This window comes from Melopsittacus undulatus, chromosome 17 (genome assembly GCF_012275295.1).
Source record: "Melopsittacus undulatus isolate bMelUnd1 chromosome 17, bMelUnd1.mat.Z, whole genome shotgun sequence".
Classification (NCBI taxonomy): Eukaryota; Metazoa; Chordata; class Aves; order Psittaciformes; family Psittaculidae; genus Melopsittacus; species Melopsittacus undulatus.
Genome location: NC_047543.1, coordinates 4,508,025 through 4,533,493, shown reverse-complemented (window position 1 = coordinate 4,533,493; position 25,469 = coordinate 4,508,025). Strand labels below are relative to the sequence as shown.

At 46.4% G+C, this 25,469-nt stretch overlaps 1 protein-coding gene across 1 annotated transcript in view; it reads right to left on the bottom strand.

Annotated features, from left to right (window-relative positions):
* The window catches only part of TANC2 (tetratricopeptide repeat, ankyrin repeat and coiled-coil containing 2), a 210,615-nt gene that overhangs the window by 56,143 nt on the left and 129,003 nt on the right, over window positions 1-25,469 (bottom strand). Inside the window, exons 9-12 of the mRNA XM_034070068.1 lie at window positions 20,560-20,823; window positions 11,656-11,781; window positions 7,078-7,359; window positions 4,901-5,034 (exon numbers count right to left, since the gene is read on the bottom strand). Of these exons, the coding sequence (XP_033925959.1) occupies window positions 4,901-5,034; window positions 7,078-7,359; window positions 11,656-11,781; window positions 20,560-20,823 (806 nt within the window). The remainder of the gene's footprint in view (window positions 1-4,900; window positions 5,035-7,077; window positions 7,360-11,655; window positions 11,782-20,559; window positions 20,824-25,469) is intronic.

Here is a 25,469-nt window from a genome sequence, read left to right as displayed (position 1 = left end):
TCTGCTGTTCAAGTTTCAACCCATCACCCCTTGTCCTATCACTACAGTCCCTAATGAATAGTCCCTCCCCAGCATCCTTGTAGGCCCCTTCAGACACTAGAAGCTGCTCTGAGGTCTCCACACAGCTTCTCTTCTCCAGGCTGAACAGCCCCAACTTTCTCAGCCTGTCTCCATACAGGAGCTGCTCCAGCCCATGAGCATCCTCGTGGCCTCCTCTGGACTTGTTCCAACAGCTCCATGTCCTTTTGATGCTGAGGACACCAGAACTGCACACAATGCTCCAAGTGAGGTCTCACGAGAGCAGAACAGAGGGGCAGGATCACCTCCTTTGACCTGCTGGTCACGCTCCTTTTGATGCAGCCCAGGATACGGTTGCTTTCTGGGCTGTAAGCGCACACTGAAGCCGGCTCATGTTCATTTTCTCATTGACCAACACCCCCAAGTCCTTCTCCGCAGGACTACCATGAATTTCCTTTTTGCCCAACCTGTAGCTGTGCCTGGGATTGCTCTGACCCAGGTGTAGGACCTTGCACTTGGCATGGTTAAACTCCATGAGGTTGGCATCAGCCCACCTCACAGGCATGTCAAGGTCCCTCTGGATGGCATTTCTTCCCTCCAGCGTATCAACAGAACCACACAGCTTGGTGTCATTGGCAAACTTGCTGAGGGCACACTCAATTCCACTGTCCATGTCACCAACAAAGACATTAAACAAGACCAGTCCCAACACCGATCCCTGAGGGACACCACTCGTTACTGGTCTCCAGCTGGACATTGAACCATTGACCACAACTCTTTGAGTGTGACCATCCAGCCAGTTCTTTATCCACCCAGTGCTCCACCTATGAAATTGATGACACTCCAATTTAGAGACAAGGACGTTGTGTGGGACAGTGTCGAATGCTTTGCACAAGTCCAGGTAGATGACATCAACTGCTCCACCCTGTCCATCACTTCTGTAGCCCCGTCATAGAGGGCCACCAAATTGGTCAGGCAGGACTTTCCCCTAGTATGCTAGGGTGCCCAGAGAACTGTGGCTGCCCCATCCCTGGCAGTGCTCAAGGCCAGGTTGGACACAGGGGCTTGGAGCAGCTGCTCTAGTGGAAGGGGTCCCTGCCCATGGCAGGGGTTGGAGCTGGAGGAGCTTTAAGGTCCCTTCCAACCCAGACCAGTCTGATTCTATAAATCATGGAGCACTTTGACCTCTTCCCTAAGAATACAACAAAGTAATGCTCTTTTCCAGCATGGGAAGACTCACTGGGGCTTCTCCTGGGCAGCCTTCAGGTACTTACTTCTAAAATGAATTACTTGCTCATCTCTGACAGGAGCTAAAAGCAACCCTTTGCCCCCAGGAAGTTCCTGCATGAACAACAGGCAGGAAAATACAACCCTGAGTAATCCAGAGGAGGAAAAGCAACTGTTCACCTCTCATTTCTGTCAGCAGAAAGACACCACTGCTGAGTTTTGGCATAAGTGACATTTGCAGAAGGCATGGAGTGGGTGAGAGGGACGTCGTGCTTCCCACCGGCATTCTGGAGCCTGCACCAACCTTTACTTCAGCCTGTTAAGAGTATTCTTAATCTCCTATCATAACAGTCTGCATTTCTGTAGCACAATGACCACAGCACAATCCGCTGTGCTCAGTGCAAGCAGAGGTGGAACATCTGCACACAGCTTTATCTGGCTCCTCACGTTTCATACATCTCCTACGATATTCCTGACGACTGCACTTGCCCATCACTGTCAACACCTTCATCTCTGCTTCAGTTCTGACTCCACTCTTAATGCAACCGTAAAACACACATTGCCAAGAAATACTTTTCCAATGAGACTCACTCAGCTGTGGGTCAGACTTTCTTTCCTCCACTTCCTTGGGCTCTTTTTAGTTCAGCTGCTTGAACAAAACCTGTTTTAATTAGGCCACCAACAATTCCTTTTTATTCCACACCTACTGGTACAGGCATATGCTGCTCTCTCCCTTCCCCCTGCATCAAAGGACACTGCACTTCAGTTCTTTTCCTTCTTTTCTTTCTTAGATTAGATTCTGGAGAGCTTTTGGCTTATCTAAGGGAAAGGTTTTCCTAACCTGTCCCCAAGAATGTGGCACCAGACATTCACATTAGGCAGCTCAATTAACTATTTTTACTACTGTCTACCAAGACATTCAGTGTATTCGCTCTGTTTAAGAGCTCAGCATCTTCAAAGCCTCTTATGAACAGCAAATTCTCATGATCTCTCAAAAGATGTGATTTGAGTTCCTGAATGAGGCGATCGCACACGGAACAAAGAGCTCAACACTGTTATTTTAATGGCTTTGCAATTCCCTTGCCAGGTCAGTAATCCTTTTCCTCCCAGTGTCACTCAGAGACTTCAAAACCCACAGCTGGGATGGAATAGTCAGTGTTTGTTTTATCTAGCAGGACATCATACAGCACAGCTCCTCCTAAGCAAATCAATTTATCTGCTGTTGACAGCAAGTATTCATCAGCAGTGATGCTGTGCTGTACTGCTCAGGAGGTTACTAAGAGTGCACTAAGCACGCGACTTCCAGCCATCAATGTGACAAAACAGCCTCAACCATTTTATTTGCCTTTATTTTCCTTCCTGAGGCTTGATAATCCATCAAACTGACTGATTGTAGCGTGTGTGTTACTGTTTGTAGGGTGCATGTTACTGTTTGCAGCATGCTGCACAGCAGCTCTGATGCAGTAAAACCAGAATTGGTTATGATAAAGAACCATCGGGACCAACAGAGCTCAAAAAAATCCCAACACAAAAATCATCAAACCAACAAAAAAAACCCTCCTATACTCTCAGGAATTCATAGAATCTGGGTGATTTGGGTTGGAAGGGACCTTAAAGCTCATCCAGTTCCAAACCCCATCCACCTTCCCCTAGTTCCAGCATCAGGACCTTTATTTGCATGGATCACTTTTCAACAGGCAGGGAAAAGGATGCAGGCAGATGAGATGCTGGTCTCCAAGGAACCCAACAAGGCTAACAGCAAAGCTGGGAACAGACCCAAGGTCTCCAACTGCTGAATCAAGCCCTGCTGCTGCTCTGACTCAGCCCAGGAACTGTTTGCTAAACACTATGGAGCCTCTCAGAAGTTCTGTATGCTGTGTCAGCTATTCGGGTAGAAGAAGCAATTCCAAGTACTCTAAGGTCAACTCCTCAGCCTTGGCATTGATCTTTTCAGGAAGGCCTGATGTCTGGAAGCCAATGACAGCTATTTCTGGAATGTGCCTCCATTTACTGGGAGAGTAACAGTCATAGCAAAGGTCTGTAATCCTGCTGCTGGCACAGGACATAGGACATCTTCCTAACTCATTTGTTAGGTTCTGACAGCAAAACACAGGATTTGCTTTGCAGAAGAAGTCTGGCATGGGGATGAGCAGGGCTTTAAAACCCTTTCCTAAAGGAGTCTGCAGCCAAGGGATAACAACCTTTTTTGACTTTCTTTTTGGCTCTAAAGGTTGGTTGTTGCTCTTTTCTCAAGCGATCAGTGGTGCAAAACAGCTTCAGTGCATGATGTATGCAGTGGATGCGGCACTGTTTAGAAGTGCCATATCCCTTACCTTTTCCAGCAGGAAACTGAAGCTAGAACTGTATCCATTTATCAATTCCCTGTCCTGCAGGATTACTTAAGCACTCAGGGGAAGAAAGTTGAGACAGATGAGGTATTTGAAGCAGAGACAGCGCACTTTACAGCCTTTCTGGTAGTCTGTAGCTTAAGATTTGCACGGAATATGATGACTAATGTGTCCTGACCAAAACCAGACCTGGCCATTGCATTCCTTTCAAGAACTCCATGTAGAAAAGGAGAATATCAAGCCTTGATATCTATTTTTGCAGACATCACACGCTCTCTGGCTTGCCATCTGTGTGCAGCAGAAAAGCAGATAAGACAAGACAGTATCTGGCACAAAGAGCCAAGCAAAACATGCCCTGGTAATAATTTAGAACAAAGACTTTGGCTGATATTTTCCTCTCCAAAGGGGGAGCAGGCAACAGGAAAGCATTAACTGCTCACATCATCCCCAAAGGTGGAGGAGGAGCAAGCTCCTCAGATTTCAAAGCAGCAGAATAGCACCTTCCCACCACCACCAAAGCAGGGTTAAATCGCAGTAATGCAATAAAATTCAAGCTGTAAATCTCACCTCCTGTGGCAGTGTTATATACAACCCACTCTTACAGAATCACAGAATGCTTTGGGTTGCAAGAGACCTTAAAGCTCCTCCAGCTCCAACCCCTGCCACGGGCAGGGACCCCTTCCACTGGAGCAGCTGCTCCAAGCCCCTGTGTCCAACCTGGCCTTGAGCACTGCCAGGGATGGGGCAGCCACAGCTTCTCTGGGCACCCTGTGCCAGTGCCTCAGCACCCTCACAGCAAAGAACTTATTCCCTATGTCTAACCTGAACTTCCCCTGTTTCAGTTTGAATCCATCACCCCTTGTGTTATCACTTCAGTCCTTTATGAAGAGTCCCTCCCCAGCATCCTTGTAGGCCCCTTCAAATACTGATGCTCTGATGTCCCCACTCAGCTTCTCTTCTCCAGGCTGAACAGCCCCAGTGTTCACAGCCTGGCTCCATACAGGAGCTGCTCCAGTCCCTGAGCAACCTCGTGGCTTTCTCTGGACAGGATTTGTATGATACAGGATGATGGCTGGGAAAGACAAACTGAAGGAAACAGATTTCACACAGTGGGAATTTCATTTTACAGAAAGGACTTTCCTAAGAGAATAAAACTTGTCCCAGAAGTTTTCCTCTAGACTTCCCAAGCAGGCATTTGAGCACACGCATTTCCCAGCACACGGGGTGATGTAAGGAAGGGGCACCTTCCAACAGGCCCCATTAAAATGGCCGTGTTCCCAAGCACCAAACCAATCCCATTCCCATACCTGTGATGCGAGTCTCCTCATGGCTTCCTCCTGTCGCCGGCGCATCTCGGGGGTCCCAGGGCAGCTCCCGCTGGTGATGGATGAATGGGCAGACGGTGGCTGGGTCAAGGGCAGCTCTCGGTTTGCATCCACATCTGTCCCAAGGAAAGAGGTGATGAATGGCTGCAGGGGACCCACAGCTTCCCTATTCCAGCCCAGGCTGGTTTCCATGCACGGAAGGTATTTAAAGTGCTTTCCATAAACAGGATTTCAGGCAGCAAAAGACTGTGACACCATCCAGAGGCTCCCTAAGAAACTTCCCTTGGAAGCAGTCCCTTCGGGAAGGACTGCTAAGATAAAGTGTTGAGCTCATCTTATTCATCTTCTCCAGTGTAATTTCATTGACTTTAATTACAGTAACTGAGTTGTGTGCTCTCAAAGGTATGCTCCATCTTCTCTAGGTTTGCTATGGGTTAGTGCAGTGCTCTCCCTCTCTGCAGCTCTGCCAATACATTCTCAACAAGTGCTGGTTAATTTGGTTCCAAGTCCTTCTTCAGAGGAGACAGCCAATTTTTCTGAATGATGTGTCTGTTTTCTAACCTAAATAACTGGAGAGCTCACATATCCATCTGAAGCCCATTAATGTACTCAGAGGGACAGAAGCAGGAGTAGCATTGGGATCGGGAAAAGGCTTTGAAAGCCTGCAAATTATACTGGCATCACCTCTGCCAAGTTTAACAGCTTTCTATAGCATTTTAGCTGTTGCTTTTTGCCTGGCAAAGCAGTAGTTGGCTTTACCAGTAGATTGCTACAACAGGCCATTCACCTGGCCTTTGTGGGTCACTCAAAACAATAGCTTTCAATGACAGCACCTGATGAGAACTAATTACTGAGTCCTCCCAAGTGCAGCCTGCGCTAGCAAAGGATTTTCCTGAATGGATCACTGCAATGCATTCCTGAGCTTGACTTGAAATAATAATGCAAACAACGACCCATTTAATGGCAAACAGAGGAGGACGACTACTGCCTACATAATTAAACCCTGAAGGTGTGAGTAATGAGGCACATTCTTGTTTCTGAGCATGCAACACCACCTTTACCTATATTTGTAAGGCAAGAAGTAAGGGGCTGCATTTATGGCAGTTTACTAATGCTGACAGCACTAAGCATAACAGATGAACAAAAGAATCAAAGGGACTTGCAGTACAACTGTTATCTTCTACAGCTAGACTGAGACTTGTGATCTCTTTAGGAAATAAAGCCAAATTAGATGATTGATACTGAAGGTCTCCAACCCAATAACTAACACTGAGGAATCATTCAGCTTTCAACTTCACAGACAAACCAGAGGGTGAACTGAACAACAGTGTGCTAACCATGACCAAAGATCTTTGTGGATGAAAGATGCAGGGCACCTTCTCCTTTGAAACAGCCCAGAACCAGTTAAGTGCAGTTGTCTCTTTAATCTCCACAATGCCTCTGAGCAGACTGAGGAGATGTGCAGTTGGTGCACTGCAGAGCTGCAGTTAAAATACAGAAACAAGCCCTGCCTTTCACTGTGCATTGGTCAGTTAGCTCTGACAAGTGACATTATTCAGCACACCAACATTTGTTGACATTTCAGGTATTTCAACGTGGCTAAGAGGCTGCATTCCAGTAAGCAGATTTCACTACAGCTTCCCTGAGATACACTGACCTAGATCCTTAGAGACACCTTTAGGTACCTAACCCAGTATCTTCAATCCTGTCTTATTGACTTAATGAGAGCTGAATGATTTCTTAATGTTGTCATCCCCACCTCCAAACAGGTCAGGGTAGAGTGATGTGAACTGACAGGACCACAGGAAGTAGAGCAAGCCTTGGTGAGGAGCCTACATGGGCCTGCAACCCAGCCTCAGCATTTATACCATGATAAACAGACCTAAGCACTATGGGTGGGAGAATGCACTGGCATAGATTTGTGACAAGAGAAAAACGGTGATGTTCCTAAGTCAGAGTAATACAGAGACAGACCACTGTGAGTTCAAACTGGAACAGAAGTAGAATAAATGATACTTATGGGTGCTCCCTCTGCTTGGCAACAAGGAGCAAGCTGATTTCTTGGGCCTGAAGAAATGGGATCTTTTCAACCAACAGCCATTCTAAAAGCTATGGAAAAGCTCTCTGATTCTGGAAGGCCTGCGTCCTGCTGCACTTACGTTTAGGGGAGGCATGGGGGCTATCAGAAGCGATCTGCCTCATCCTTGTGCCGTGGCAGCTGAGTGCCACCAGCCTGGAGATGATGGCAGTCTTCCCAAAGCCGATATTCCCGACAATGACGACGCCTCGGTTGATGCTGGCGTTTGAACTCTGGAGCTGGGCATCTATCTCATGGAACACCCAGTCCCGGCCAACAAAGACGGACTCAGTGGTGATGCTGGGCACCTCGAAAAGCAGTGGCTTCAGAGAGATGTCGGGAGGTCTGTAGGGTGCAAAGCGCACTGGAAAGAGAAACACAGGGAAAGAACATAAAGGTCAATGCTGGCACTAAGAATATAGCTCAGAAATTGCTGTTTCATCTTCCTCAGAAATCTATAAATGAAAAGATTACAGGTGAAAAGAATTTTGTTTATGACCCACAGCTTTGTCTGTAAAAGCACCTGGTTCATTCATAGCATTTGCCACCAAAGACAAGGGGTTTATAGCAGAAAAAATGACACTTCTGGCTTAAAGCCACCATAATCCAAGGCCCTGCCACAGGGGGAGGGTTCAATGTTCAAAGCACCCTGTGAGAGAGTGTTGTATGCCTGTTTAATAGATGTATAGATAAGAAGGCTCCTGAAGCAGAGACCTGAGAGCAGCTCCAGTGCCTAAAGGGGCTGCAGGAAAGCTGGAGAGGGGCTTGGGACAAGGGCCTGTAGGGACAGGCCAAGGGGAATGGCTTGAACCTGCCCAAGAGAGGGGAGACTGAGCTGAGCTCTTAGGCAGAAGCTGTTCCCTTGAGGGTGCTGAGGCGCTGGCACAGGGTGCCCAGAGAAGCTGTGGCTGCCCCATCCCTGGCAGTGCTCAAGGCCAGGTTGGACACAGGGGCTTGGAACAGCTGCTCCAGTGGAAGGGGTCCCTGCCCGTGGCAGGGGTTGGAGCTGGATGAGCTTTAAGGTCCCTTCCAATACATTCCACGATAATAAAATAGCACAACAAAACCCAAACCTGCCTTGAAACATTTTTGGGAACATTTGGGGGTGGAGGGAGAGGGTATCTGCCATTCTATCCATGTGGCACAAGCTATCTTGGGAATGCATACGTAAAAACAGTAACAACTATGCACAGATCGGGTGCAAAGATGCTATTACAAAGATCAACTCATATGGCATGTTCCGATTAAGAGATCCTTAACTGGGAGATGATCTGCATAAATCTATTAAAACCACTTGGTGATGGAAGCATTTCGTGCTGGCAGAGACACTTGCTGGATCTTCCCACCTCACCACCAAAATGGTTTGGTAATTAAAACCTTGCAGAAGGTGGCCACGACGACAGCAGGTGATTCCCACTCAGGGGGAGGTTTGTCACACTGCAAACTTCCACTTCTAGAATGCAACTCCTTCAAGGCAGGGCTGACGTGGATGGAAGGACATGATTTCAGCCCTGGACCTGCTCTGAAGGCACCTTCCAGCCGCAGTCCAAGTGTTGCACTTGATATTCAACACGTGGATTTGAGCTGATGCGGTAAGCTGGGGAACATTTGAGCTGTGGAGCACAGAAGCTGAGTTCAATTGGGGTTGAGATCAAACAGCACGCTGTGAATGAAAACCATCAGACAAAATGAAGATGTCTTCAGAGCACATTTTAAAGCAATCTTAGGAAGCCCCAGGGGAGCAATTCCCAGAGCTGCATCCCAAAGTGGGTGCCAGGATGAGCTCCCAGCATGCTCCTCCCCGACCTTCCAGGCATCCAGTTCCAACCCGGATGAGCTCATCTCAATCTCCCCTCTGGCAGGTTAAAGCCATTCCCAACCTGGCCTTGAACACTTACATCCTGTGCAGACCTGCCCAGGGAGCTGATCCATTACAGCAGAGCTGATAAAGGGGCTGGGAGTTAATGTTACATCAGGTAAGCCTAAAGAAAATAGCTTGTATTTAAATGTTAGGTGTTTTGAATGTCCTTTCTTAATTGATACAGAAACTGCTGCAGACAGGAGATGTATTTCTATTCCCACTTGAAAATGATGAATGTGATTCAAATGCATTGAGGGTGGAGAAGGCTTTTCAATCACGAGCTCTCAGGCAGCTTGTTTGATTCCCTTTGCTGGGCTCTGCCACGTGGGATGTGCTGGCATGGGAAGACCCTGGAGGAGCAACATCACTGATGGTGGGAGGGGATGAGGCAGTGGGGCCATGTGTGCCCATCACAGCTCCTGTCCCTGCACCAGCCTGGCTCTCAGCATCAGCAGGACTCATGGGCTTCCCACCAGAGGATGGCATATTGCACAAGCAATAGCACATGGACGTGGCTGAGAGAACCATCTGGAGTGGTCTGACTGATGCAAATTGAATGTTCCAGCAGTGCATTTGGCAAGGAGCGGGTTTTGTTTGCATTATACCACCAATACTATAGATAGAAAATTACATCACCAAAACACCCAAAATTAATCAAAAACTCCATTTGGAAAGCATCAAGAGTTGTGCTCAATAAGCTACAGCTTTACTGCACTTCTGTGTGTACACACATGCTATGGCGTGTTAGTGAGTGAAAATGTTCAGTAACGCCCCTCTGAAAGCCAGAAGTCCAACAGGTACCAAATGGCCTCAGGGCCTAATGCAGAGGCAAGAGTGATTCCATCTAAAAGCAATGGGATCTAATAAGCTCCTGCTTAACATGGTGGAGACCTGGGCTAAAATCTTGGTTTCTTTTCAGAGCTGCAGATGGCTTTGAAGCTGTGTGAGCAAAACACACCAAAAAGAGGATATCCTAAAGAATGGTCTTGCTCTGAGTGGACGTGAATGTAGACATCTTGGTTGTCACCCAGGAATAGCCTGGCTTAGTGAAACCCTGAGAAGGGACATACCCACTTACCTACCTATCCCCAACCTTCCTGTGCCTTCCACTTGACCACAGCAAAGCCACTTGACCATAGCCAAGCAAACCTCTCCCTGCACCAATGCTGACATTTGTGTTTTGGAGTTAAAAACCCACAATGACAACATTCAGGGTGTTCTAACACCAGTAACGACTTGGTTGCCATCTGGCTCCTGCTCCACCATGGTACATCCCAGCCACCATCCTGCCCTTTGGGTTACAGCAACTCTGAACAGCTTCAAATCCCACTAGCTGAAAACAGCAAAGGCAGAAACTGCCTTCACCATCCTATTAAAAACCTGTCACTGGGATGAGAACTTGTCATGTTTGGAGCTGTTGGGATTGCCCAATCACTCCCCTGGATAAAATAACTGCTGTGACACGAACTAACAGGGATGGTCTCCCATTTAATTCTTCTGCACTGGGCTGTGATGCATCCCCCTTGATAGAGAGCCAGGAACTGCTTTGCTATTTCAGTGCCAAGAGGGTATTAAAGGTAACCCCAAGTTTAGCAACAAAGAGCTGGGGATTAGAACAGCTCAGATCAATGCAATTTCACAGTAATATCTGGAACATGTAGTATTTTGGGGGAACACCCCCCTTATATATTCAATGAAGGGAAAATATTTCCAAGTAGTGGTGCTTTGGTTTCTTCACATCCTCTCCTTTTAAAAATAGCACAGAACCTCAACTGGGATCAGAAGAAAATCCCCCCCAGTTGAAGCACTGCTGCTGTTCTCATGCAACCTTCACAAAGAGGGGGAAAGCAGGCAAAACTGAACAAAAGGAAGAAAGCAAAGATGTAGTGTTCCATGGTTTTACAAAGTGTGTCTGGAAAACAATTTGATTCTGTTCCTACAATAAAGTTTAATGTTTTGGATGCAATCACTGTAAATTATGAAGCCTTGGCAAGCTGCTCCCTTGGAACATATGGAAATCTTGTCTGTCAAACTTTGCTTTCTTCCCTTCCTGCCTGTTAATCCATTTTTATAACTGCCTCACCAGCCAATATGATTTCATTATGGACTGTGATCCAGTCATGCATTTGGGAGAAATCCCAACCTGGCTGGAACAGGTTGTGCTTGTGGTGCTGAGTGAAAACCCACCTTGTACCCTCCAAGCTCCTCCTGGCACCTCCTTTGAGCTGTTGACCTGCATTGATGGGATCCCCTCTCAGTCTGTTCTTCTCTAACCAAGCCCAGCTCCTGCAATCTCTCCTCATAAGATGCTCCAGACCCGTGAGCATCCTTGTGGCCTCTGCTGGACCCTCTCCAGCAGTTCCTTGTCTTTCTTGTGCTGAGGAGCCCAGCACTGGACACAGGACTCCAGATGTGGCCTCACCAGGGTCGAGTAGAGAGAGAGGAATCACCTCCCTCAACCTGCTGCCACACTCCTGATGCACCCCAGGGTAACTCTTGTCCCTCCTGGCTGCACAGGCACACTGCTCATGGTCAGCTTCTCATCCACCAGCACTCCCAGGCCCTTCTCAGCTGAACTGCTCTTTAGTAGGTCACCTGCAACCTGTGCTGGCACCTGAGGTCCTTCCTCCCCATGGACAGGACCCTACACTTGCCCTTGTTGAACCTCATTAGGTTTCTATCCACCTGGTTCTCCAGCTTCAGGTGTATCAGTCACTGCCCATCTTCACAAGGACATGGGTGAAGCAGCTGCAATACAAGGTCCCCCCCCCATGAACATGAGCCCCCCCATGCTCCTACCTCGCAGGTCCTGCTGCGTGCGGGCACCGGCCATGCTCTGCCGTGGCATCCGCAGGGAGGTCCGCAGGGGAGTGTGTCTCTGCTCATCCAAGTAAGCAAGATCTTCTAAGTGAGCTGAGCTGGTAGCTGCCATGAGAGAGCAAAGAACCACATCACCCCTGGCTCCTGGATCTCATGCTCTGCTATTGCAGTTTCCACTTCTTAAATACACACAGTTGTAACCACAGTGAGTCAATACAGCAGAAATGAACCAAGCCTGATGCCCCCTAGCAAGGAATAAAAAGGTGTTTTGGTAACTTCTTCTGATGCCTCTCACTGGTATTTGCTTTGGTTTGGTCTTCTCTTGATGTGAATGAATTAAAGAGACCCATGGAAAATGGAGACACAGAATGTTTTATATCTGCTATAAGGATGCTGCAGAGGGACTCTACATCAGGGACAAGGGGCGATGGGTTCAGACAAACAGGGGATATTCAGGTTGGATACAAGGCGCTGGCACGGGGTGCCCACAGAAGCTGGGGCTGCCCCATCCCTGGCAGTGTTCAAGGACACAGGGGCTTGGAGCAGCTGCTCCAGTGGAAGGGGTCCCTGCCCATGGCAGGGGTTGGAGCTGGAGGAGCTTTAAGCTTCCTTCCCACCCAAGCCAGGACTCCATGATCTAAGTTTTTCCAATCACAAACTCAATGGCATGGATGCAAAGCTTGACAGTTCACATTCCTACTACATGCTGTGGGGCAGAGCTCCAAGCAGTGATCCCCATGGAAAATACAGGAAAAGAGCCTGAGTTTGAAGGTACTTCTCTCCAAATCCCATTGGCCTCAAGCACCCTTTTCAGCCAAATAATGTATAGAATACTGGAAATTGAGGAATGAAAGCTCCACTGCTTGAAACAATCTTCCAACTTATCAACAGCAAATGTCAGAATAGTCTTTGCACATCACCAGCTCTGGTCTCACTCTGATAACCAGTTCCAAAACTCACATTAACCATTCACCAATGGAAATCACGCTGCTCAGTGCTCTGCATCCGATCCTGCTTCTTTAGCTTTAGTTTTTGGTCAATCACCGTAACAAGATGATTATTTTAAATGGAAATGATTCATTAAATAACTTCTTCAAAGACTTCCTGTCAAGCTGGCATTGATTCTTCACTGGGAAATGGGTAAGCTGTTTGATAAAGCTCTTTAGAGTAGCTCATGGCACTGGACTCTGAATCCTTCCTCCCTGCCACCCAACGTGAATGGAACAACCAACAAAACTGAAAGGCAGAACATGCCAAAACTGCGACTCATTTTGCTTGTACAACACCCAATGACCATGCAAAAACCCCTTCTAGATCTTGATGCAGGCACAGACTAAGCAAGATTCAGACTATAACAAGGGGTGGTGAGAAAGGCTTAAATTAGGCAGCAATTTTTATGCTGTTCTTCAAATTGCTTGAAATCTCTATGTAAATGCTAAGAGAAACAGACAGAGAGGGGACAAAAGGTAAACAACAGGAGCAGGAATAAAAGAGGAGATAAGCCCATCAATGTCTGGTTTTGGACGTCCTTCACGCTCTTCTTCTCCTGTAAAATTGATGAGATGCTCCCCATGAAGGAGCAGATTAGAGCTGAAATGCTGCAGTTAGAAAGATGTGGCTTTCCCATGGACAGAAGTTATGCTCTGTATTGCTGAAGCCACTGCAGCCTGCTCCTGGCATCTCACAGAATCATGGAATCCCAGGTTGGGAGGGATGTCACGGATCATCTCATCCAACCCTGCTAGGCAGAGCATGATCTAGACTAGATGTCCCAGCACCCTGTCCAGCCCACTCTTAAAGGTGTCCAATGTTGGGAAACCCACCACTTCCCTGGGGACATTATAACGGGATCTGGTTCTTCTCCTTGGGAATAATTCTCTTGTGTCCAGTTGGAATCTCCCTAGGAATAACTTGTGCCCATCACTGCTCGTCTTTTCCATGTGCTTCCTTGTACAAAGGGAATCTGTCTTCTTTGTAGCCACTCTTTGTAATGGATCATGGTGACAAGGTCTCCTCTGAGTCTTCTCCAGGCTGACCAGCCCCAGCTCTCCCAGCCTTCCCTCACACAACTTCCCAGTCCCTGGATCATATTTGTGGCCACCTCTGAACCCTCTCCAGTCCTTAAGAGCTAATCCCTTTTTCACAGTATTGTAGAACCATGGAAGGGACCATAAAGCTCATCCAGTTCCATCCCTATCCTGCCATGGGTAGGGACACCTTCCATTGGACCTGTTTGTCTGGGAAAAAAGGTAGGAGAAACCAAAGCTCCCCATATTGGACTCAGTGCTAAATATACAGTTTATGAGTGTGCGTGTGGGGGTATATCTATAGATATAGATCTATATATATATCTATCAGCTGCTAAAGGACATTTCCTCCCCCTAAATTCCATATTCAGTCCTTCTGTCCCATTTTAACTCTATCAGCAGATACAGAGCCATCAAGGATGACCAACAACATTCATCTTGCTGGTAATTTGATTTCCTTAGATAAGATGATTCAAAGGAGCAACAACCTGATCAAAGCTTGTTTTTCCTAACGCCAGTTAAAACCAGGAAGTGACTCCTCACCACTTATTCATCAACCAGAAACTGAAATAACTTTATTTGGGGGTGATTAGTCCTTGAGAATCAGTTTTGCAATAAGATTATTAGAAATTCCTTTCTGATGTGCATTCTGCAGCAAATACCCTCATACAACCCAACCCTGGGCACACAGAAAACACTGCACCAGGAACATGCTGCATGGCCATCAAGTGAGACCTTGAAGAACTATGTGCAGTTCTGGTATCCCCAATGTAAAAATGACATGGAGCTGTTGGAGCAAGTCCAGAGAGGGACATGACAATGATCAGGGGCTGGAGCACCTCCCATATTGAAGACAGGCTGAGAAAGTTGGAGCTGCTCAGCCTGGACAGGAGAAGCTGCGTGGAGACCTCAGAGCAGTTTCCAGTGTCTGAAGGGGGCTACAAGGATGCTGGGGAGGGGCTTTCATCAGGGAATGCAGTGATGGAACAAGGGGTGATGGGTTCAGACTGAAACAAAGGAAGTTAAGGTTGGATATAAGGAAGCTCTTCCCTGTGAGGGTGCTGAGGCACTGGCACAGGGTGCCCAGAGAAGCTGTGGCTGCCCCATCCCTGGCAGTGCTCAAGGCCAGGTTGGACACAGGGGCTTGGAGCAGCTGCTCCAGTGGAAGGTGTCCCTGCCTGTGGCAGGGGTTGGAACTGGATGAACTTTAAGGTCCCTTCCAACCCAAACCAGGCTGGGATTCTAAGACCCCAGCAGTTCTACAGGGGTGGACTTCGTGTGCTGCCAGAAGAGCATGATGCTGACCAGTGCCCTGATTTACTGCCGGTCCTAGGAGAAATGAGCAGTTATTCCTCAGCAGCCGAAATCCAGGCTCTCTTCCCACCTTCATCATCATAATCCTCTTCAGCCACAACAAAGACATGATGAACTGCAGTCAGCAGGAGCTGCCAGATCCATTGCGCATCTTGCCAGGGGTTATTTTTGCTATTGGCAGTACACCCATCCTGCCATTCCTCAGGCTGATGACCTGAGATTTATCTTCGTGATTTAGAGCTGAGGAGTAATTAAAGAGATCGAAGGCCAGAGGAGCTCACAAGTAATTTGTCCTGAGAATATGCCTCAGTTCTCCAGAAATTATGCAAGATCCATTTATCTTAGCAAGTATCATATTAAACTGTTGAAAGCTTCCTCTCAATTCTGAACCTCATCCTACAGAATGGGATGCAGCAACTGCAGATAAAGCACAATGGAAAAAGAGCACCTCCTCAGAAATAATCTCTGCATACCACAGAGACAATTCTCCAAAGGAAATGGCAAACAAATAGCGGAAGATAATTCAATTTCCATGTACTATTTGAACAACAAGCACAAATCAACCTGACCTGAAATTGATATTTGGCAGCCCAGGAAGGGACTTTGCACACTGGGGGAAATGGGGGGTCACTGTTCATATCTGAGTCAATCAGCTTGTCATTGCTGATGTATGGATCAGATTGGCATAGGATCATAGAATAGAACCCGAGTGGTTTGGCCTGGAAGGGACCTTAAAGCTCACCCAGTTCCAACCCCCTGCCATGGGCAGGGACACCTTCCATTAGACCAGGTTGCTCCAAGCCCTGTTCAACCTGGCCCTTGTCAAAAGCCTCTCTCCAATTGATTGTGTTATTACAAGGTATTGTACATGTACCCCAAATTCAGGTTCCTTAGAGCTGTATTATTAAATATGCTTCAGATTTAATAACTTTATATTTGGCTGAGTATCTGGTCTGTCTTGACCATGTACGTGGATATCTTGATAACGAATAACTTGATATGGTTTGATCAAACACAAATAGGGCAATGCCAAAGTTTTGGGGGTTTTACCAAAAGCATCTTCATTTCATCTCTCTCCTTGGAATAACTTCTATGAAGAGCTGCATCTAATGCAGAGTTGAACCATACCCCATAATGAATTAAAGCAAGGAAAAAGGTGTAGGTATCTGTTTCACGACCATGCAGCTCCTATTGCGGGGCTCTGCAGACCGGCACATGCTCTATGCCTGATCAACCAGAGCCTCCTTTCCCCCTGCTGCAGTGCCTTGTGTTAAATCACATTTCTCTTTGTGCTATTTCTGCATCAATTCTCTTTCCTTTGGGCTGAGTTCAAGGGATGCTTGAAACGCTTCTGCTCTGCTTCCTCCCACGTGGTCCTCAACAGGTCTTGTTCCCGTTTCCCACCATGCAGGCTGGTCCCTCCACTTGGGATCACTGCTACTGCCTGATAAATGTGACCCTTCCTGGACTCCTCCATGGGAGAAGAGGAACAAATGGGAAAAGGGAAACCATGGGAAAAGAGGAACAAATTCTCACAATAAGTAACCCATTGTTATGCTCAGTTTCTTCTAATCTCTTTCATCACCTGCTCAAACAGCATCACTGACCTGAGGTTTTTCTGACCTTAACACAAAGAGGTGTTTACTCTTCTGACAGTCACACTTTCAAGTCACATTTCAGACCCTTTCTTGTGCTGCTGGTTTATGCCTTTGCCTTGTGTGGTGCAGCAGAGGTAGGCAGGTCTGCCAGACACTCAGCTCTCTGCCAGAAACACCTTTAGAGGACAAGCTGCCAGATATCGGGATACAGGATGCTCGAGAGACAACCATTGCTCACCATGCTCTCAAAACCACACGGTTTACAGACATGTGAACCTGCTTAAGTGAGTCCAGAGGAGGCCATAGGGATGCTGTGAGGGCTGGAGCAGCTCTGCTCTGGAGCCAGGCTGAGAGAGCTGGGCTGGGGCAGCCTGGACAAGAGAAGGCTCCTCAAGGGGAGACCTGAGAGCAGCTCCAGTGCCTAAAGGGGCTGCAGGAAACCTGGAGAGGGGCTTGAGACAAGGGATGTAGGGACAGGCCAAGGGGAATGGCTTGGGGTTGGGAATGGGTGACCTTTAAGGTCCCTTCCACCCAAACCATTCTATGATCCTCTGAAATAGCACAACACAGAAAATGTAATAAAATCTTGAGTTTATAAAAGAACTTTGGAATTCCACAGGAACTTAAGTAAAAAAAATGCTGAACGAATATTCAGCTCCACCAATCTGTGAGGAAAAGAAGTGCAAGAGAAATGCTAACTCAGTAAGATCTGTTTCAAAGACTCCTAGAGAGATCATAAATCCCTTTTTCCCATATCAAAAGACAACATGGAGCCAGGCTGGGCTATAAGGATGCTCTGCAAATGGGGCATGAAACCAGTTTCAAGAGCTGACTTGCACTTTTAGCTGAAATGGGAAGGGGGAATGGCCTCGGTGCCAGAGCTGCAGCACTGACTCAAGAGGGGCTGGCTCTGAACTATGGTGGCACTAATTGAAACGGCACGGAGAGCTCTTCATGTGGGATATGAGGAGAACAGACCCAGCAGCTCCAGTCCCTGCATTTCGTTAAGTTCTTGCCCCTCAAACACAATATTAATGCACAGAGGCCGTGCTCACATTCTGCTTAATTTCTTTCTCATTTAGTAGTAGTGCAGCCAAGCTGTGAGCAATTTGCTGTCCATAAGTTACGTGTGACCCAGAGACCTTTAAGCTCTCCTGATACTCCAATAGAGATAATTTGCTCTGACCCTTCTGCAGCACAGTTCCCCTTTCTTTTCCATGTGTGTCTTTTGCAACGCTCACTGCCTGGGCATACAGCAGTGCCCTTCAAGCTGCTTCTGACTTAACAGCATAAAATTGCTTAATAACTTCTATATTCCACACAGGAATTGGGTATTGCTCAGCAAACGTGCTCCCACTGAGCCAGTGGGAGAGACGTGCTCTCTCTGCTTTCACAACCAGGCTTTCAAGCATCATATACACAGTGACCCCTGAATGTCAGTGATTTACCCAGATGTGCTCTACCAAATCTAGCATCCCACTTTGGTATTTTACAGTGCAAAGAAGTCTGTAGAGTTGGTGGTTTATTTTGTTAAGCCAAAGTACTGACCCCCCAAAAAAGTGCTTTTAAGCACTTTAAGTGCCTTTTTTCTTTCATTTAGGATGCTCAGGGGCTGGAGCACCTCCTGTATGGAGTCAGGCTAAGAACACTGGGGCTGTTCAGCCTGGACAAGAGAAGCTGCATGGAGACCTCAGAGCAGCTGCCAGTGTCTGAAGGGGGCTACAAGGATGCTGGGGAGGGACTCTTCATCCGGGACTGTAGGGATAAAACAAGGGGTGATGGGTTCAAACTGAAACAGGTGAAAGTCAGGTTGGATCTAAGGCAGATGCTCTTCCCTGTGAGGGTGCTGAGGTGCTGGCACAGGGTGCCCAGAGAAGCTGTGGCTGCCCCATCCCTGGCAGTGCTCAAGGCCAGGTTGGACACAGGGGCTTGGAGCAGCTGCTCTAGTGGAAGGGGTCCCTGCTTGTGGCAGGGGTTGGAGCTGGAGGAGCTTTAAGGCCCCTTCCAACACAAACCAGGCTGGGATTAACTGTTTCTGAAGAAATATTACACAATGAAGCACAAGATGAGATCAATACATGTGGGGTGAACTGCACCCGGTTGTAAGCTGTTTGGTGAGTGAGGGGCTGCATTACACAGCAGTGATTGCTGTTTGGAAGCTGCTATAGAAGAAAACAGTTTTGTTCTTTCAGAGCAAAATATTCAGAAGATATTCAGGGAGAAACATAAAAATCAAGATGAAGAAGAACATACTGAGGGGGAGAGTGGGGGAGCCACAAGGTGTAAGTGCTCCATGCTTTGGTTCCCAAGAACATACTGTCTGTACATAAATTCAACTGCATACCACTAAAAGAAAGGTAGTTTTCTGCTATAGTCTCAGCTACACTTTGCCTTAACACTACTAGTCCTGTGGCTCAAAGTTAATATATGCATGTTCTGTGGGATCAGTCCTCTCATTTGGTTTATCAAATGGCTACTCCATGTGTAGCACTGGTGCAAGGATGGGGAGTTGGCAGAGAGCACAGGATTTACTCTTTGGGCAATGGCACATTTTGTAGATAGGCTTAAGTCAAACATGAAACTACAACTGGATTCCCTCTCCCATCATTCAAGTACATAGAGAATGAGGTTAACCAGTCTGGGAGAAAAAACCTCATCAATCTAAACCTAAAAACATAACTTTATCATGTCATAAACTTATAGGAGATACCATGGGATCATTAGATAACAAAGGTTAAGCCAAATCTCGTATTCTTGCCCATAGCCACTACCACAGTGATTTATCCTGGGCCATGAACTGTGTTTGCTGACATACTACTAAAAAGCAGCAAAAGCACTGAGAAGGAAAAGGTGGTTTTCTCTTGAAACAGTAATTGTCTCTAAATGCATCCAGCAAGCCAACAATTCCAAAGTCAGTTAAACCAATACATGTGTATCTGAGTTTACAGTACCTGCCCTCTTTTATTTGGTTTACCCTGATCTAATTGAAGATATCCCTGCTCATTGCAGGGGGGTTGAACTGGATGAGCTTTGTTCCCAACTGTCCTATGATTCTGTGATTCTATCCTGAAGGGTTTATCTGGTGTCATTTGTAAGAGATGGACCTAAAGTAATGAGGCTGTGCAAGGGGTTTCCCACTTGATTCCTATCCCTTCTGAAATCACAGGTCTGTGGATGTAATTAAGTAGCATGTGGTGGTGTACTTCCGTGCTTAGGATACCCATAATTTAACATCTATGAAATCTCATTCCTACACTGCTGTTAGGCCTCTGACTATCCAAAGTGGGATTAAAAAGGAAACCTAATCCAGTTATGCAACGCAGCCTGGGTTGCCAAAAGATGCTGTTTTAACACAGACTATCCCAGGCTCTGTGCAGTCTGGACCTTCTGGAGCAACATCCCTGCTGCCAACCACAGGAGAATCCTGCAGGGACTCTATAAGAAGACAAAGCCTGTACTTACATATGTCCAGACATAGAGACCACCCCAAGAGAATGTTTAACCCCACAGAAGTCACCCAGCAAGGAAAAAATATGGGGCAGGAAAGCAAAGGAGCATAATTACAGGCAAGCATCTTTTCAGCAAAGCTTGAATGTTTTTAATCCTATCTCTTGCTTCTGTCCTGCTGCTACCAACTTCACAGGTTGTTAAAAGAGATCAGTGAGATATGTCAGAGCATCATTATTTGCACTGTAATGATAAATATTCTCCAATCATCTTACAGTTGTACAGATTTTTAACAAAGGGACAACCAACTGCTGAAAGAACCATTCAACATCATCAGAACCAGTTTTCCCCACAGGAATTTTCCATTGAGAAGCAGTAGGCCAAATGAAAAGACAATTCTTGTCATGCTTCACAAGGATGACTACAGAAAGGAGATTTTGGATAACGAGAACATGACAAAGGCCTTTTACTCAAAGGGAAAAAGGTTTATTTCTTACCTGCTACTGAATTTGGCCGTGGCATCAGGTAAAGAGGAATTGACTGCACTGACTGGGACAAGACCGTCTCCAGGTTCCTCTCTGGGATCTTGTTGAGGCTGTAGGTGGAGGCTGTCATGTTCTCGTCCACGCGGTATAAGCACGAATCCATGCTGGATTTCTGGGACTGCCAAGGTTTCAGGTTTCCTCCAGATCCAAGTTCTTTACTGCTTTCCCCTCCATATTTAGTGCGTTCCACATTTTCTGAGTAGCTTGTCAAAGTAGCTTGAAGGAAGAAACGAGAAACACAGTGAGTAACAAAGAACAGTTTGCACACACACTGCTCTGTGCCCAGCAGAGCCAAAGCTGGTGTTCATCAGGTTTTCCACATTCACATAAATCAGAGATTATGGAACTGGATTTACTGATATTGGTTCTGTTTACTGCTTCTCAAAGAACATTTAGACTATAACATTTTGGCTCCCACTGTTAGAAGCCATTTGTAATTACAAAGAGTATTAAGAATCAAGTGCAGCAGTGTATTCAAGACACGATGCTAGAAAAGCAGGAATTGTTAAGGAAAAACCATTATCATGCTCCTCATCTCTTAATTCACATCAGTTACCACCTTTACAAAGATGTTTGCAGCAGTTTATAACCTTGCAGAGTTTGACACCAAACAGAGAGCTCCCACATGACCTGCATGAACAACCAGCTCTTGTGGATCAGTTTGGTTCAGAAACTGAGCCCAATGTCCCATCAGGGTTTTATGAAGCTTTAACTGGAATCCACACATTTTCCCTTCTATTATTTCATTTTACAGATCAGGATTGTTACTGCATTGACTTTCCCATTGGGAAGTGACAGTACGATACTGACCCACACAGCTAACATCTCTCTGCTGGTATCTTTTCTGTTCTGACAGGTATTCACTGGCTGTAACTCCCTTTGGGCTGCTGACCTTCCTTTCTCTTTAATGTCTCCTATCAAGACCATAACCCAACCATTCAGTCACTGTGAGAAGATCCCAAGCCCACCCCAGCTCATGTAAGCTTATCAAACTTGCCTCCTTCCCACATGGGAGATCACAAACCAGAGCTCACTATGCCCTTGCATTGCCCCACTGCTATTTAAACCCCTGAAATTCAACTTAACCCCCTGAAATCCATCATTTTCACTGAGTTGTGGTAAATACCTTCTCCAGACCAAATTCTCTGCTCATTTCTATGCCATTTGTCCACAGACCCACCACTCCTCATCTGCAACACAAACCATGTGGTGATGTCTCCTCAGGGCCTTCAACCAAAGTCCATTCCTGAGCCAAGGGCAATGCTCCCCCATTAATCAACAGCACCACATTGATTTTTATATTGACGAACACAAAGAGGAAATTAATCTGAAGACTCACATGCTTGTAGGCTCAAGCTTTTCCTAATGCCAAGCTTTACAAGTAAGCAGCCTAGAAAAGCCAGGAGCACCTGGTAGTTGATGATGCAGTTGAAGTGCAAATGGGTAAAGCAGAGACGTACATATTCCAGCTCTTTACATGTTGAGCAGAAGAATCACTTCACTGCCCAACATTAAGCATCTGATGTAAAACCTCAAATACCCATCTAGAGCTGACAAATGTGAAGGTGATGACAGTTACTGCTGGACTCCCAGTGCAAAACCATGACCTTCAATGACCAAGGACTGATCTGGCTTAATTATACATGATGAATTCCATTATAAGAAGAACAAGAAATAAATACTTACATCTAACCTCACAAAATCATCATTAAAACCCAAAATGAACACCTTTAATTCTCACTGTGCCTCTTCATCCATTCCAACAAATGCCATGAACCTCCAACCTTTACCCCTGCTTATACAGTTTTATTTCTCAGTATTGGGTTTCTTCTCTCTGCAGTAGGATCAATGTCTTCACCTCTCATCAAGCATCCCCAAATTTAGTTGTCTGTAACGTATTTGGAAACTTAAACCCAACACATGCAACTGCTAAGAACTGGTATTTGTTTGTTGGCATTGAAACATAAGCTTGTTGTCAGGTAAATGCATTTACACGTTAGCACAGGAAAAGCAGACCAAAACAAGGAACAGATGTTCACAGATCTCTCCTGCTCCCTCAAATGGTTTAATATTGAGAAAGAGCTTTGGAATGGTTTTGTAGAAAAGCTCCATTTCAATGAGTCAGCAGAGCCAGGCTCACTACACATCTCTTTACAGACAAAAATCAATCCATTGATCCATTAAAATCCATTCATTTCAAACCTCTCTCTCAGGATCTAATTCATCTCTGTAGATACACATCAGCAGCTGAACTCATACATCAAACTGAGGAAAACCAAAATAACTTTGTGTCAACATGAGTTTCCCCTAAATGAAGCATCAGAAAAGGAAAAAGGAGCTACTAAATGCTGCTGGCCCCTTCTCTAACCCTCACTTGGTGTTTGCTTTAAATATCATATTCACTGTTTTATACTAAAGCTGGTTTATGTGCAAACTCTTCACTGAATCAGGTATTTAGGATTGTTCCCTGTGGATTAATCTACCTTTTGAACAGCCCTGGATGATACAAGTAGAGCTACATGGGCTGGAAGCCATTGCTCCATGGGCTTAATCTTGTCTATGAGCTATTTTAAGCCAAACCAAATTTGACTTCATTGAAAAGGCAAAATCGTGCAGGTTCATTACGAGCCAGTAACAGGAACCAACAATGCTGAGCACCAGCAAAGCTTCCCAAGAGCACAACCCGGAGAGCTGCTCACAAGCCACAGCTTCACAGTCCCAAGGTAGAGAACACAGCATCTCATTTCAGGAAATCCACATTATGTGCATCTCCCAAGCCTGGTGCAGTGTGATACATGGGAAGCTGGGAATGCAAAGTGGGTAAACACAAGGCAAGGGCAAAGATTTGGTCGGGCAGTTGGCCTGAATTGTTGTAGGTCCCTTATAATTGAAAATACTTTGTTCTATTCCATATTCTATATTCCATATTCTCTCTTCTAGTCTCTAGTCTGTACACCATTCCTTTCCACTACTGCTAGGGTAGACAGAACTTCATGTCAGTCCCCAGTGGAATGAAGCACATGAACACCCACAACCAGAAGCAAACTTGCAAAAATACCATTATTTCTGCAAGTCTGCCATATTCATGCCCTAAAGGTTCCAGCAGTGCAGAGGGTACTCCAGGACATACAGTCTGGGGGTGTGAGAACATCTCCCCATCATGCATTAGCCCTGCAGGGGATTAACTGAGCTTTCAGCAGCAATCTGCAGTGAGATGCATGGGGAATGGAGACCACCCTGAGGACGCATCCTGCTGCAGTCACACCAGGATCCTGTTGCCTCATTAATGCACCTAAACCATATCTACATGTTAATAATACTCTTGTCCTTAATCCAGATGCAGAGAAGCCGATTGAAATGAGCAACAGCAGCTACCAACTAACATGACAACATCACTGCCTGTATGCCTACTGTCAAGCACATCTTTGCATACAGGAGAGCATCAGAATATCAGATTCTATTAAAGACTGATCTTCAAGTGAAGATTCTTTCTGTTATTACAACTTTGGGGTTATACTGAACATCTGAACCACAAAACAAGTATTCTGTGCTCCTACTTTGAGATCTCTTTGCTCTGTAATTCATAACTGTGACTCTGGCTAACCCAGCTGATGGCCTGTGGAAAGGAGGTCCTGATGGTGAGAAATCCCAACAGACCCCACTCGTACATTATGCTGTTAAAATGGTGTCAAAAAAAGGGCTGCAGGAGCACACATGGACTCAGCTTAAGTGGCATCTGAGGTTTTCATCACTGTAACATAGCTTACGGGGCACATTCAGAGGGTTGCAGGGTAAGGGGGGCACAGCCTCAGGAGGAGACCCTGCCCCTGGGCTCACAGCATCCCTGCCACTGCTAACTTGAAAACAGCAAGGCAAAAATCCCTGCTCCTTGATGGATGTGAGGTCATCAGTTTATCCTTCCTGGATTCAGAGCATGCTGCCTATTAAAACATTAAATCACAGAAGGATTTAGGTCGGAAAGGGCCTTAAAGCTCATCCAACTCCAGCCCCTGCCACAAGCAGGGACCCCTTCCACTGGAGCAGCTGCTCCAAGCCCCTGTGTCCAACCTGGCCTTGAACACTGCCAGGGATGGGGCAGCCACAGCTTCTCTGGGCACCCTGTGCCAGCGCCTCAGCACCCTCCCAGGGAACAGCTTCCTACCTGCACCAGTGCAGCAGCTCCCCCAAGACAGCCCCTGCATTTCCCTGCAGTCAGTACTACACCTCCCAGAGTTTCATGTACTTACAGGATAGCAAACACTACTTCTCATTTAGCTGCATGCTGGCCTATGCCCTGGGGCACGAGGCTTTCAGCTGTACTTGTCCTGAATCAAACACATAAAGGGAATTTTACCATCCCATCCAATTCTCCTTGAGGCAGAGATCATGCCTTGAAAACGCCACCCTTCAAGTTCACCTTTCATATGGAATTGCAGGAGAAAGTAGTTTTCTGCAGTTATCACTTTATGTTCACCAACAGCTGTAACATTAATTCTATGTAAAGATTTATAATGTCCTAAGTAGGAAATAGAGATTTATTGGTTCAAAGTAACTGCAGCAAAGGAGTGAGCTTCACATGGTGCAGTGCCAAGAGGTACCAAACCCCCTCCTGCATGCTCTGCCAGCTCACCTCATTTCCCTCCAGTAACACACTCCACCATGACCTGCCTTATCGCATTGGAGATGTCCTAGCTGACATGGACAAGTTGGCAAGGAGTCAGATATGTTCTTTACCCTCCTCTACATAAGCTTTCCCAAACTCATCCACAGAAGCATACACCTAAATATAGCCGTGAGTGCTCCAGGGAGCTTGGCTGCCAAGCAGAACAACTTGGCAGGCACAAAGCATAGGCCCAAAGGTT